Consider the following 15,868-nt stretch of genomic DNA (forward strand, 5'->3'; position numbering starts at 1 on the left):
CTTCTGACCCCCACTCCTGGGACCCTCGGACGCTGATCACTCGGCTTCGACTTTTGCCTTGTATCTGGACTCCAGCTACAGTACTGATTTGGCTCTGATCTCAGTACTAACCCTGACCTGTCCCTGGGCCTGGTCCCGACCCTACATCTGGTGCCAACCTCTGCTCCAACCTCTAGGCCTGACTCCTGGGGGCCAGTGCCTGACACACTGTGACTCAGACCCCTCTCCGAGTCACAATTCTGTTCCTGCTTCTTCCTTGCTCTGTCAACTGGCTAGAAACTTGCTGCTGGCCTATACCAGCAGCTAGTTACAACACCTCTGTGCCAGCTCAGCTGCTCTGACCAACAAGGGCTTGGTCCTGTGCCCACTGAAGTCAATGGCAAACCTCTTGTTGATTTCAATGCTGCAGGAACAGGCTTCAGCCAGTCAAGAGTCTGTCCACCTCTTGCTCCTTCCTGCCCACCTCCACCAGGAAGGAAAAAGCAGTAGGGTGACCTGATAGCAAGTGTGAAAAATCAGGATGGGGGTGGAGGGATAATAGGAACCCATATAAGAAAAGGCCCCAAGTATCGGGACTGTCCCTAGGGTGACATCTGGTCACCCTAAAAAGCAGACACATAGCACCTGCTCATTGCTATATACCTAGACCCAGGGCCTGGTAGCCAGTACATGGGTGCCAGAAGAATTCTTACTCCCCCATGTCGGCACATAATCAAAATCATACTCTAGTCTTAAAATCAAGGGAGGTGGGCACTTAGCACCTTGAAAGATCAGACCTATTGTCCGATACTTAAACAGAAGGTTCTGCTTAAAGAATCAGCGTGTTGCCTTCCAGACTATTATAAGACAGTAGAAACTGTTCATCTGAGCTTTTTTATTAAAATAATTTTATTTATACATAACAAAATTAGCTCAGTTAAATCATCATAATTCAAAGGTTCACAGACACAGCAAGGCTTATTAGGAGAAACAGGATTTGCCCATCAGTGTAATACAGAGTTAAGTACACAGTAAAATAAAAACTAGCAGTGTCAGAGGAATACATTAAAAATGCCAGGCAAGCATGCACCATACTGGGTTAGGGCCTTTTAAAGACGATGCAGAATGTCCTCAACTCCTATTGTGGTCAGTGGATACTGAGGGTGTGCAGCACCTGGCAGCATCACTTCCTTATCCTGTTAATGACTAACTAACGCAAACTCCATCTATTTCTTTGTCATATTAAAAACACAAAGGTAAAATACACCACGTGAAGGCCCCAGTCCAGCAGAGCACTTAAGCACACGTTTAATTTTAACAGGCCTGCTCACACACTTAAAGTTAGCTTGTTAATGTTTACAAAATACTTAGAATGTGAAAGCCACAAGAAATACTAAATCTTGTTGTTCATGGAGTTTAATCCCTTTTAAATGCAAAACGTTTGCTATTTGGCAGTTTGATTTATTTTCATTTTTTAAAATGACTTCAGTGCTTGCCAGACGGACAGCCCCGGAGAACCAACATCCTCTGTAGGGCCACAGAACGGGCCAAGCACCAGCAGTGACAATGCAAGCTTTCCCCACACTGTCTTGTTAATGTGCTTCATATCCTCACATAGAAGGATCAACTTACCTTGAAGAGAGGAGAGCACATTTCAGGCTCTTTGCCCATTCAATCTCAACTATGTGGCAACACTGCATCTAGATAATTCATTTGTATTACTATGTTAAAGTGTCCAAAAACATGCTAGGTGCTTTCCGGAACCCACAAGAATAGCTAGTCCCTTAACCAGAGAGCTTACATTCTAATTCTTACTCCTACGGCTTTAGAATGGTGGAATGAATTATCTGCAAGGCCAGATCTAATACATGTCTGTCTAACCAACTATCAGCCCATGGGGATTTTTATGGCTATTAATTATTTATATTCATGGATTAAAGGCAAGAAGGGAACATTAGACCATTCTAGTTTGACCTCCTGTATGAAAATGTATAAAATGTTCTGTGTTTTGGACTGGGACTTCAGTGCGACCAGGATTTTACCCCTTGTTTTTTAAATCCCCCATGATTTGTTCCAGCCTGCACCTTCTCTTTGTTTCCTTTCTCATTCTCTCTGTTCATCTGGCAGATAGAGCAAATCCTCTTCTCAATACAATGTTCCCACTACTTATGCAAGAGCCCTTTCTCTCTAGTGGACACTCTTTTCTGCATCTCTCTCCTTCACTAACTCTCCATCAATTTTCAAACCACATCTGAAAATAGATTTTTTTCTCCTTTTCCTATACCTCCTCATTCCTCTCTCCCGCTTTGGTTATTTACGTGAGGGCAATATCTTGAGATTTTGGAGCATAATACAATTATTTTAGATATTTAAAAATTTGTATATGACAACAAAGGAGAGAATTTCACCTTTGATCTGCATGAACAAACTATCTTTAAAAAATCATGTACATCAATATAAAATCATGAAAAAACATTAAAATCATCAGTTACAACATTATGCAAAGAACACACAGGGCATACTTCCTAGTTCTCATGTTTATGGATAACATTTCTCTCTCAATATTTGGTAATTTAGATATAATATTAATTAATATTTACTATTTATAATACAGTTTTTGTGCAATATCAAAGAATGTATTTTCACATTTAATAAGGGACACAGAATCAAACTTTAAAATAGTTAATAAAGTTCTAGCAGTTCCTTAATGATAATGCACATCAGGTTGCTTCTGAATAAGCAGCCAAAGGAGTAGAGTGTTAAAATATTTTGAGTCAGTTTCATTTTCCTGGAATGAATGGTTATGTCTATCTTTATAATTGGCAGAATATGTTTCAGGTTCATTAATTGTGAAGTCAAGTTTTTATTTTTAACTGCAGTACTTGTGTATGATTAGCTACAAGGAGAGGTGTAATTGTCTAAGATCCTACAACAATCTTACGACTGATTGCACCAGGCAAAGTGTAAATGAAAAGCACCAAGAAGATCATCAGAATAATCAGAATCAGAGCAATGATGATGTACTTCTTGTAATTTCTCCAGATGAGGTGATACAAACACTTGAAAGGATTTACAAACCAGGAGAAGGAAGTGTCTGGGCGGCTGAAGGGAAGAAAAGAGAGAAAAGATTGGTAAGGCAAGATCTAGACATTTCCAAAAGATATTACATTACAAAACTCATGCTGTGTAAAAAATATCACTTACAAAAGGACCTTTTAAGACCTTGGAATCCACTAAAAGTTCTTAATACTCAGAGCACTTCTGAAAGTGCTAAGCACCTTTGGATCACTCAACAGTCCATCATGAATGGTGCAGAGAAAGTGAACAGGAGGATGCATTATTTACCTCTTGACATAACACAAGAACCAGGAGTCACTCAATGAAATTAACAGGCAGAAGGTTTTTCTTCACATAACACACAGACAACCTGTGGAACTTGTTGCCAGGGGATGGTGTAAAGGCCAAAAGTATAACAGGGTTTAAAAAGGAATTAGATGAGTTCATGGAGGATAGGTCTGTCAATGGCTATTAGCCAAAATGGTCAGAGACGCAAGCCCATGCTCTGGGTGTCCTTAGACCTCTGACTGCCAGAAGTTGGGATGGGCAACAGGGGATGGATCACTCAGTGATTGCCCTGTTCTGTTTATTCCCTCTAAAGCATCTGGCACTGGTCTCTGTGGGAAGACAGAATACTGGGGTTGATGGATCATTGGTCTGACCCAGTATGGCCATTCTTCTGTTTTTAACCTCCACATCTCATAACACACACCACACGTGCCACTGTGAAGAATGAACTGTATATTTTGCATTTCAGAACTATGCAAATTAAGACAAATCTTGGGGGGTCCTAATTTACATATTAACCTACAGCAAGCTTTAAATGTGAAGTTTAGAGGTCCTGTGATTCTTGGGCCTGACCCAAAGCCCAGTGGAAAGACTCCCATTGACATCAGTTGCTTTAGGATGAGAATCCTAGTGAGTAGCTACTACAAATAATTTGCTTTCCTGGTTATAGTCACATTGCTAAACTTTTCAAACACGTATGGCACATATGAGTCAGTCCTGGCAGAGTGCTGGGAAGCCGCAGAATGCAATCCATTCACATGCAGTTTTAAAATCTGGGTCTTGACCAAACATTATTTGGGAATCTCTGGCCACCAAACCCCAAAGGCCAGATTGTGGTTGTTTTTCGCAAAGGTGCACAGAGGTGGGAAAGGTACAAGGAACCTTTCCACTATGGAGGGGGCAACCAGAGCTGCAATCCAAAATTCTTCTGAGTGCAGGGATGCTTCTTCCTGCCCCACCACTAGAGCACACTTATCAAAAGAGGAAGGACCATGACCCTGATCCTCTTCATGCTGGCCAGCAAAGCTGACTGACTGCAGAGAAAAGTGCAAGTCACATGCAACCAAGAGACAGTCCAGGAGGCATCTCCCCACTGCACGCTGGGGAGCTCTGAAAGACATTGTGCCTCTCCGATTTATCTCAGGAATGAACTGGGCCAGTGTCTGTCAGTTGTGTATAATGGGACTATTCAGAGAGCAAAATACTGTTTGGCATAATTCAAGGTAACAGAATATGTTCTTTTGAGATATTGCTTATTGATCCTACACCAAGTATATCCCAAGGTTCTGGAGATGTTACAATAAGGGAAATACAATTAAAATGCTATATTGTAATGAGTGTTGTCTGCATATTTTTTCATAAAGTTGTTGAAGTCTTGTAATTAATCTCATGGTCATCCACAAATGCCATCCTGCTAGAAGATCAGAAAATCCAGAAGCTCAATTGAACATCTTTTTGATGGAGAGAGTGAAATTCTTCACTGATTAAAGTTACCACTTGGAATAAGATTTTAAAAATCTTTTGTAGTAGGGAATCTCATTTCACATTCCTTGTCTTTCCATAGCTCATCGCTGTAACAGAATTAACTGCATAAACCTAAACTGATTACATGAATGTTTTTCTGATACAAAAACCTCAATTGGTGGAATTTGGTTAGATAAAACATTCATTCTGGACCTTTTGCTTTGTGAAAGGACTTTAAAAAAACCTTACACAGTCGTATGTTGAAAAATAGGTAGCCTCATTCTTTGGCTGTGAAATTCAATAAGTGAATATAGATGTGATAAAATTGTACCATTCCCATATAGCCAGATTTCTAAAGTCAAGTGTGCACAGTCATTGGCATGTGTCTAATTTATACATACAAATACCAGACATACACACACAAATCAGATTTGTGGATTCCTTCATGTATGGACAAAGAATCCCTCACATCTAATATTGAGAAGCAACCCCCTAGATGTATAGGTTAGCAATGACAGGCATAGCAGATATTGATTAACATAACAATTGTGAAGCACTAGCAAATATTAATTATTTAAGCCCAACAATATTCCTGTCAGATACTCTAGGTAAATATCATTACTCCACATTTTTATATCTGGGATTTTATATCTGAGATTCTGCTGGAGTTACATAAAAAGACAGTACCAGAGACAGAAGCAGACACAAGGAGCACTCCTGCTAAATTCCTTGCTCTAACCACTATACCAGCTTCCTTATCCCACTTAGTGAATATGCTCCTACTCACTTGGGTTTCTCCAAAGGCTCAGGTTCCTTCCGAGCTTTCCCTACCGGACTCTTCTCAGCTTCCTCTGCAGTGACTAAATGGAATTCAGCTTCCACTTTGCCCTACATCAGAGAGTAAATTTTGATCAATATCTGTTCAAATATTTAATCCAGAGTTATTAAACAATAACCACCCATTAACCAGTTAGCACCCAGGAGACATTCACAAAAATAGATAGGCCTAGTTTTAAGTTAGTTGACTGAATCATAAATAACTATACTCATTAATAGTGAGCTAGTTACATTCAAGAATTGACAACCACAAACTCTGAGAAGCAATTCTTAATTTACCTTCCTTCGTTATTATGAAGAGCCTATAACAATGTAATTTGATAAGGGTCACCCCCCCCCAAATGTTAATACTGATAAAAATCACGTCTATTGGACCTTCTCATGCAGGGCCGCCCAGAGGATTCAGGGGGCCTGGGGCAAAGCAGGGGAGCAGACATAAAAAAAGGTGCCACCCACTACTGTGCTTGTACTCACCAGGCGACGCTCTGAGTCTGCGGCGGTGGGTCCTTCACTCGCTCCGAGTCTTCAGCAGCACCGAAGGACCCGCCACCGAAGTGCCACCGAAGACCTGGAGCGAGTGAAGGGCCCGCCGCCGAAGTGCCACCGAAGACCCGGACCGCCGCCGGGTGAGTAGCCAGGGAAGGGATTCTCGGCCAGGGCTCGCAGGGCCCCTGTGGGGCCTGGGGCAAATTGCCCCATTTCCCCCCCACCCCCGCGGGCAGCCCTGTTCTCATGAAGTTATATCACTTGAATTATTAATGTTCTTTTTAATAACAGCCACAGCTTCAGTCATGTAAAGTTAGGTTGTCCTACATGGAAGTTACAATATATAATATCAGAGAGGTAGCCGTGTTAGTCTGGTTCTGTAAAAGCAGCAAAGAATCCTGTGGCACCTTATAGACTAACAGACATTTTGCAGCATGAGCTTTCATGGGTGAATGCCCACTTCGTCGGATGCCATCTGACGAAGTGGGCATTCACCCACGAAAGCTCATGCTGCAAAACGTCTGTTAGTCTATAAGGTGCCACAGGATTCTTTGCTGCTTTTACAATATATAATATTACTGCTCAGCTGATCTCTGTGAGATGAGTACTTTTCTGTCTCTTTGTAAGGTGCCTATCATCAGAGTATCTGTACATGAGGGAGGCACTTCTAGTAAACTTAGATTGCTCATCTTAGTCATTAGTGATCTGCTTACAGTGAGCTCCCCAGCTTTGATGAAAGGCCACCATCCTCTGACACGCTTTTGCTGAAATATGGATATCTTGTTTTCTTTACTTGTTGCTGTTACCATGCCTATGTCACAACTCTTGGCAGACTTGGCTGCTCGAGGAAATTCATTCAGTTTCATTTCAAGGGAGCCTGGAGAAAAATATACCATCTCTTACTTAGACATTTCAGATGTAAACACAATCAAAGAACAACCAATTAATTCATGCATAGCCCAGCTTGGACACAACAGTAAACTACTCTGAGATCCTATTTGTAGCTAAATATCATCTGCATGTATGGCCCCCATGTCTGTAGTATCTGAGTGCCTAATGGTTCGCTTTGCTACTAAACACATGGCTCTTATTTAAATACACCTAGTGAGTTGATATCCAAACTGTTACTCAGCAAATACCCCAATACCTCTTCCAAGGATCTGAGCAGTAGTTCTCAAAGATACTGGCAAAGTAACAGTGTGAACTCTGAGGGATCCACCAAGGCTTTTGAAAAACATCATCAGAAGTTGGACAGATCAATCTGCCATAATAAATGAGGATTTTTAACTCCCTTATTAAGACAGGCAAAGAAAGGTGATGTAGAACATTTGTTACTGATTTGTCTAGATTTTATTTTTGTTTCAGTCTGTGTATGTTATAAAATCAGTATGAATGGAGCAGTGAACAGGAAGACAGCAAACATGAGCTTCTATGGGAGTTCCCAGAGAGAGCAGGATAACAACCCCCTCTAAGGATCCAGCAAGACTGGTCAAGATTTTCAAAAGTGATTAATCATCTGGGGTGCATCAGTTTTTTGGATGACTGACTTGAGACACTTTAAAAGGCCCTGATTCTCTGAAGTAAGGGTCTCAGCATGTTCTGAAAATTAGGCCTCTTTTAGTGTCACAAGTTGGACATTCAGAAATGGAGGCACATGAAATCAGGTTTTTGAAAACCGTGGCCACCACGGTTAGAGAAAGCTGTCCTAGTGCATAACTTTGAGGTGGAAAGCCAAGCAGTCTAACGCAGATGGTGTGCAATACTCATGCAGTTCAGGGCATCTCAATACCAGAAAGATGTTGACTCATCAAAAGGAATTAATGGAAGAGAAATAAAAGTGGTTAAGGAAGTGAAGAAAATGATTTACCAGGGGAGATTAAAAGGACTAAATGTGCATGGTCCTCCCATCTTCCCAGCTGGATGCAGGACTGATGGGGATGACCACTTCCCATTGACTCATGGAGCTAGAAAGCTTCCAATACACCCTTTATTTTCTCCATCCCTCCTTTTTTTCTGCCCAGTTCAGTCCCTTTCATGTGTATCATGTCACATTTAAATTGAAAGCTCTTCATGGCAGGGACTGGAGGTGAAATCCTATCCCTAGTGAAGTGAATGAGAGTTTTGTCATTGATTTCAAGGAGGCTAGGATTCCACCTCAGGTCTTTATTTATTTGAAGTACCACATTTTGGGCACCAAAAAAAAAGCAAAAAGCAAAAAGCAATAATACAAGAAGAATGCCTCGCTACCTTTAGAACACAGTGCAACACAGACCAGCTTGCACTAGACCTTCCTAAGCATCATCTCTCTCACACACATCCACCAAACCAAAACCCCATGAATCTACAACCTAATCTCCTGAGGCTGGAACAGAACCATAGAAGTGTAGGACTGGAAGGGACCTCAACAGGTCATCTAGTTCAGTTCCCTGCACTCAAGGCAGGACTATGTAATAACTAGACCATTCCTGAAAGGTGTTTGTCTAACCACTTCTTTAAAAGCTCCAAAAATGGAGATTTCACAACCTCCCTAGGCAATTTATTCCAGTGCTTCCACCCTGACAGATAGGAAGGTTTTCCTAAAGTTCAACCTAAACCTCCCTTACTGCAATTTTCACCCTCCTCCTTGTAACAGGCTTTTCACAGAATCATAGAATTATAAGACAATAGGGGACCTTGAGAGGTCATCTAGTCCATTCCCCTGCATTCATGGTAGGACTAGGTATTATCTAGACCATCCCTGACAGGTGTTTTATGTACTTCAAAACTGTTCTCATAGCCTCCCTCAGTCTTCTCTTCTCCAGACTAAATAAACCCAATTTTTTCAATCTTCCCTCATAGGTCATATTTTTTTAGACCTTAATCATTTTTGTTGCTCTCCTCTGGACTTTCACGTATTTGTCCACATCTTTCTTGAAATATGACACCCAGAACTGAACATAATACTCCAGCTGAGATCTTATCAGAGCAGAGTAGAATGGAAGAATAATTTCTCATGTCTTGCTTACAACACTCCTGCTAATACAACCCTGAATGATTGTAACGGGTCGGACTCACCCCTGCAGCGCCTCCTACTGGTTACTCCGGGAATTAGCTCGTTCCAGGCAATGGAGCGCCCTTTGCAGGCTGGTGATCCACCTGTTCTTAGGCCCCCCGTGTCCCTCCCTGGACCCGGTGCCCTTTTACATGGGGTGCTGCCCCCTGGCAGTAACCCCTTTCTCTCTGGGTCTCCCCTCCTCAGGGAACCCCCACCCTCTATCCCCACCTTGCCTCAGTATTTGGCTACTGCCAGTCATTGTCTAGCCCCACACTCTGGGGCAGACTGCAGTCTCAGCCAACTCATCCCTGGCAAGGAGGGTTTGGACCTGCTGCCTTGGCCTACCCCTAGGTTGCCCCCCTGCAACCCCCAGTACCTATTGGCCCACTGCTAGGCCGCAGCCTGGGGCTTTCTAGGCTGGAGCCCCCCAGCTCCTCAGCCTTCCCCAGCCCTGCTGCACTCAAGTACCTGGTCTCTATTTCCCAGCAACCAGGCCCATCTCTCTCTATAGCCAGAGAGAGACTGTCTGGGCTTCTGGCTTCCCTGCCTTCTTATAAGGCCTGTGGCTCAGTTTGGGGCGTGGCCCCCAGCTGCAGCCACTTCCTCAATCAGCCCAGGCTAAAGGCTGTCTTCTCCTGCCAGGCCACTTTTTAAACCCCTCCGGGCCGGAGCGGGGTCCACCCCACTACAATGATGTTCACTTTTTTCACAACAGTGTTACACTGTTGACTTATATTTAGCTTGTCCACAAGATCCCTTTTGGCCATATTCTTTCCTAGGCAGTCATTTCTCATTTTATGCATGTGTACTTGATTGTTGCTTCCTAAATGAACTACTTTGCATTTGTCCTTTTTGATTTTATCCTATTTACTTCAGACCATTTCTCCAGTTTGTCCAGATCATTTTGAATTTTACTGCTATCCTCCAAAGCACTTGCAACCCCTCCCAGCTTGGTATCATCCACAAACTTTATAAGTGTACTTTCTATGCCATTATCTAAAACACTGATGATGATATTGAACAGAACTCGACCCAGAACTGATCCCTGCGGGACCCCCCTCATTATGCCCTTCCAGCTTGCTTGTGAACCACTGATAACTACTCTCTGGGAACAGTTTTCAACCAGTTGTGCACCCACCTTATAATAGCTTCATCTTCGCTATATTTCCCTAGTTTGTTTATGAGAAGGTCATGCCAGACGGTATCAAAAGCCTTACTAAAGTCAAGATATACCACATCTACTGCTTCCCCCCATTCACAAAGCTTGTTACCCTGTCAAAGAAAACTATTAGGTTGGTTTGGCATTATTTGCTATTGACAAATCCATTTTGACTGTTACTTATCACCTTATCATCATCTAGGTGTTTGCAAATTAATTGCTTGGTTATTTGCTCCATTAACTTTCCAGGAACTGAAGTTAAACTGCCTGGCCTGTAATTTCCTGGGCTGTCCTTATTCCCTTTTTTAATAGATTGGCACTATACTGACACCATGCAAAAGTTTGAAGCTCCTGTATTAGATGGCTACCTACTATAGTAACTAGAGCAATATAAATATGTAGATGAGACAGAGATATATAGATAAGTAAGAGAGAGGAGGGAGACAAAGTATATTTGTCTAAATGATATTTATAGGGCATAGGAGAGAGGAATACAATATTTGAAGCATGGAGAGGAATTGTTTTAGGTGGTTTAAGGAGTAATGGAATGAACTGGAGTAAGAGATACTTTGGGATGAATATCAGGGAATATTTCCTAACAGTGACCTGTGTTAGTCTGGAATAATCTTTGAATGGGTGTAGTGGAAACTCAGCCACCAGAGCAATTTTATTCTCAACTGTACAAAGCACTTGAGAACATACTCCTGGCAAATAAGATTAAAATCCTACATTGTCAGGGAGATACCGATTGGCCTAAATATACACTTTTCATGGACGATTTCTAGACTTTGGTCCCTATTAAGTAATGCCTGACATTATAGAAAAATATGACCATCATTTAAACATGGGGGTTGAGCGAGATAACTTTTAATCAGCCTCCAAAAATATGCCACTCAGACCCATCCATTTGTGTAGCCAAAACCATATATGTGTTAGGCATTCTAGCCGTTAAGTGGATTCATGGAAGGCAACTGATAATTGTTCCTTAGATACCTCCTTCAACACTTTTTTACAAAATAAAGGTCTATGAAGATTTTAGCTGAAGTTCAGTTGACTTCACTGTTTGCTTACCCAAGAAATCATCAGAAGAAAGTCTTTCAAAGTCCCAAACCTGGAGCACCAGCACTGCTGGCATTTTGCGTTCTGTCTTTTCCAAGGAAAATATGTTTTCTTTCTTACTGACCACCATTTGTTTCTCAGCTGGGAGGTAGTGGAATGGAAACACAAAGCGCCAGTTGAAGTTCCCTTCTCCCGTCAAGGAGTTGTAATGCACATCTGTCTCCTGTTTGTCATCTTCCAGTCCCTTTAACCACCTATAGCATGCACACAGGTGAATACAGTAAGGTTAATAGGGAAGCTGTACTGTGGGTATTCAAATTCAATTACAATAATTTTTAGTTATCAATCCTTTCTTTCATAATCAATGTTAGTAGAGCAACTGGAAGGCTTTGGTGGTGGCTAATATCTAAAACACCATTCAAATGTGGCTCAGGCTTCCAGTGACTGAAAATCACTATCAAAAGTTTAGAGGGATAATGTGAGTTCTACTTAGGAGAGATTTGCACAATTCTAATTTCCCATTCACCACTGGCTAATCATTAAAAATATTTTTATGGGCAAGCAAACTAACATAAGTGTTTTCATTATCAATCACCATGATAAAAGGTATATGAGTAGATTTTGTGCCTTAGCTGGTAGATTTCCTGACAGTCTCACATGCTGATTTAGGTGCTTGATGTTAGAACCAAAATTATTTGTATCTGCAAGTGCTCCAGCATGAAGGATGTCAGGTGTAAGCATGGCTGACTCGTTTCGCCAAATTTTTTTCTGGTTTGTTCTTGTTTTTTGATGCATCATAAACAATGTATCATATGCAAAGGAATATTACAAAAAATTCATATTGTGCTTCTCTAAAAATACATATCTTTTGGAGGTTATTTATGAATGTATCTACTTGGTTTTTAGTTCTGCAGATGATTGGCTATAATTTCTAATCAATATTTAAAAATTTGCACCACATCCAAAAAAAGTTAACCAATATTCATGAGTGGCAATATTATAAAAAGGTGATTCAAAAAAATGAACAGTCTCAAAGATGGCATTAAGGACATAAGAACGGTCATACTGGGTCAGACCAATGGTCCCTCTAGCCTGGTATCCTGTCTTCCAACAGTAGCAATGCCAACTGCTTCAGAGGGAATGAACAGAACAAGGCAATTTTTGAGTGATCCATCCCCCATCTAGCTCCGCTTCTGGCACCCAGAGCATGGGGTTGCATCCCTGACCATCTTGACTAATAGCCATTGATAGACCTGTCTTATCTAGTTATTTTTGAACCAAGTTATAGCTTTGACATTCACAATATCTCCTGGCAATGAGTTCTACAGGTTGACTGTGTGTTGCGTGAAGAAGTACTTCCTTGTGTTTGTTTTAAATCTGCTGCCTATTAATTTCATTGGGTGACCCCTGGTTCTTATGTTATGTAAAGGAGTAAATAACACTTCCCTATTCACTTTCTCCACACCATTCATGATTTTATAAACCTCTATCACATCCCCCCTTCGTCATCTCTTTTCTAAGCTGAAAAGTCCCAGGCTTTTTAATCTCTCCTCATACAGAAGCTGTTCCATACCCCTAATCATTTCTGCTGCCTTTCTCTGTACCTTTTCCAAATCTAATGTATCTTTTTTGAGATGGAGCAACTAGAACTGCATGCAGTATTCAAGGTGTGGGCGTACCACTGGTTTATATAGTGGCATTATTATATATTGTCTTATTATCTATCCCTTTACTAATGGTTCCTAACATCCTGTTAACCGCTGCACACTGAGTGGATGTTTTCTGAGAACTATCTACAATGACTCCAAGATCTCTTTCTTGAGTGGCAAGAGCTAATTTAGACCCCACCATTTTGTCTGTACAATTGGAATTATGTTTTCCAATGTGCATTACTTTGCATTATCAATACTGAATTTCATCTGCCAGTTTGTTGCCCGGTCACTCGGTTTTGTGAGTCCCTTTGTAACTCCTCACAGTCTGCTTTGGACTTAACTATCCTGAGTAATTTTGTAATTTTGAAGCAGTGTAATAGAAACAGGAAAGATAAGCTATAAAATGCCAATGAAAAATTCTTCACACACACTCTTCCCTGCCATTCACTCACACACATACTCCAGTCAACAAATATCTGGTTAGAATGGATTTCCCACAGGAATCTCCTATGATACTTCTCAATTTTTTTATTACTAACTTCACTAAGCTGGTTATAATTTCTCTCAACTCATTATGTAACACTACTATGTATCCCTATAAGCTACGGGTGCTGGAACAATTTTTATAGTGGGGGTTCTGAGAGCCATTGAAGCAAACTGTAAACCCTGTATATGATGGAAACCACTTGAAGCACCGGGGTGCAGCAGCACCCCCAGCACCCCTAGTTCCAAATGCTGTAGGCATTTGCATTTAACCCATAAAGTTTTGGACTTTATTCTCTACTCACACCAAGTGAATGGCGCTACTCCTGATTTTACTCTGTGTGAGTAGTGAATTAGGCTTAATGAGTCTATATTTAAAGGTGAAAGAGGACTAACTAGTTTCCAGAATGGCTGGCTATTTTTGGCACACAGTCACAGCAAATTATCAAGATCCCAGAAATGTCTCACAAGGAGAACAGCATTGTTAATACAACCCCATAAGCTTTGTGACTCTGGTCGTCAATGGATAGCTTGAATCAGATATTAATCGTCCTCTCAAGGAATAAATGAAGAGACGCAAAAAGTGATATCCAGATGAACGCACCCTTTTACATAGATGTCACTTGATTTTTGTCCTGTGAAGATATTCTCATCCTCTAAAATTACATCTTCCGTATTCCAGATGATTACTCTCAATTCGTAACTGAAAAAGAAAGAAACCAGCATTTTGTATATTTCAATTCACAGTAGCAAAAGGCCTTCCAGTTAATTTCTCTTCATCCTTCCTGAGTACACATAGGGCCTGAGTCTAATCAGACACTGGTATGAATCAGTAGCAATTTCCTTAACATAAAGTGTGTTATGTTGATGTAAAACTGGTTTGAAGGATGGGATCAGAATCAGACTCCTTATGTCTATTGGAGTTTCTTGTGATATAATAGAGTTAGGGGCTGTTCTCTTAGCTCATGAGAATGCAGAGTGACAGTAGGTGTTGCCAGCAGCCTCAGAACAGTGGAAAATTCCTCGCTGGTTGTTTGCCTATGTTATTTTTTTAATTCTGATCACAAAAATACTGCAATGAAACAGGGCTAGACTGGACTGAGCAACATCATCTGAGCATCCACAAAATACTGAGTAACTTGCCAATGAGGGCAAGACCCATTTAGGCAGACGGAGGGGGGGGGGAAGTCTCCTCTTCAGAGATTTTGTTGCTGACAATATATGATATTGAGTGTAATCTAGTACATGAAAAAGGAGGGGAAATGCTGTTCCGAAACACCTTTAGGGAGCATGGATAAAGGTAACCTCCAGGAGAGACATTTTATAGCAGCATCCAGGAATGGGAATGAACTCCACTGTGCTCTTTTCACTTTGAATGCACATGTATGCTTGTAGGTGTTGAAAGCCTTAGCAACATGCATATCTACCTGTTTGTCTTGCACTATTTTTGTGTACCTTTCTTCAGGCTAATTGGCGTACAGCATCTTCCAAAGCCAAGGTCTCTTGCAGAAATCTAAACCCCTCTGCTGATTAACATTTCAACAACGTTTGTCTATGTTTCTCTAGAGTGCCGCATGGCAGCAACATTTTGCTCTCGCAAATATTATTAGGTGCAAATCTTTCTGGTTTGAAAAATTCACAGCTGATAAATAGCCTCACATAAAATCCTTGTATAAAGAAAGCACTTGTTAGACAGTCTCCTTTTTGGTCAAATTATGGACCTTACTTACTTCGGCACAGACAGGAGCAAAGTGTTATTTTTTATAGCATCGTCCTTTTTTGAACATAAATAATGCACACATTGCGTCTGTGTTCCAGACATAAAGATTACCTGACAAAGCCCTTATTAAAATTAAGGTGCATTTGGGATGAGCCATGAATTCTCCTAGTCATTTGTCATTTATTATCTATCAGACACTAACCACTAGGTTGACTCGTTTAGTGCAATGTCAGAGTAGGATATATATCTGCCTGAAATTACAGAGACGCTTACTATTCCAAACAAATCTCTCTCTGCAGCCTCCTTTTGTGCTTCTGGACCTCATTCTTGCCCAAAGTAGTGAAAATCCCTCAGGTACAATAATATGGGAGGGAGGATCTTGACCAACAGCCAAGTACTTTATGTATGTGAGAGAGCTAAAGTGACATAGAGACTAAATTATAACTTTGGAGTTAGAGTTCAGTGGCAGGATAATAACTTTAAGACTCACTGCAGCTGCCCCTTGCACTCTAGTCTTTTTACCACTGTTGAATGAATCACATGAAGTCTTTAAATCAAGATTGGATGTTTTTATAAAAGATATGCTATCGCTCAAACAGAAGTTATGGGTTGATGCAGAAATTACCGGTATGGTTCTAAGTCCTGTGTGT

The 15,868-nt window shown here is 41.1% G+C and overlaps 1 protein-coding gene across 3 annotated transcripts in view; it reads right to left on the reverse strand.

Annotated features, from left to right (window-relative positions):
• Positions 1 to 886: 886 nt before the first annotated feature.
• FER1L6 (fer-1 like family member 6) overlaps positions 887 to 15,868 on the reverse strand; it is a 176,123-nt gene continuing 161,141 nt past the window's right edge. For all 3 annotated transcript variants that reach the window (XM_045004365.1, XM_045004364.1, XM_045004366.1), the window contains 5 exons: positions 14,103 to 14,201; positions 11,376 to 11,617; positions 6,825 to 6,988; positions 5,576 to 5,676; positions 887 to 3,081 (listed from right to left, as the gene is read on the reverse strand). In XM_045004365.1, the coding sequence (XP_044860300.1) occupies positions 2,898 to 3,081; positions 5,576 to 5,676; positions 6,825 to 6,988; positions 11,376 to 11,617; positions 14,103 to 14,201 (790 nt within the window). In that variant the 3' untranslated portion in view covers positions 887 to 2,897. The remainder of the gene's footprint in view (positions 3,082 to 5,575; positions 5,677 to 6,824; positions 6,989 to 11,375; positions 11,618 to 14,102; positions 14,202 to 15,868) is intronic.

Source organism: Mauremys mutica, chromosome 2, assembly GCF_020497125.1.
Source record: "Mauremys mutica isolate MM-2020 ecotype Southern chromosome 2, ASM2049712v1, whole genome shotgun sequence".
In the NCBI taxonomy this organism is placed as follows: domain Eukaryota; kingdom Metazoa; phylum Chordata; order Testudines; family Geoemydidae; genus Mauremys; species Mauremys mutica.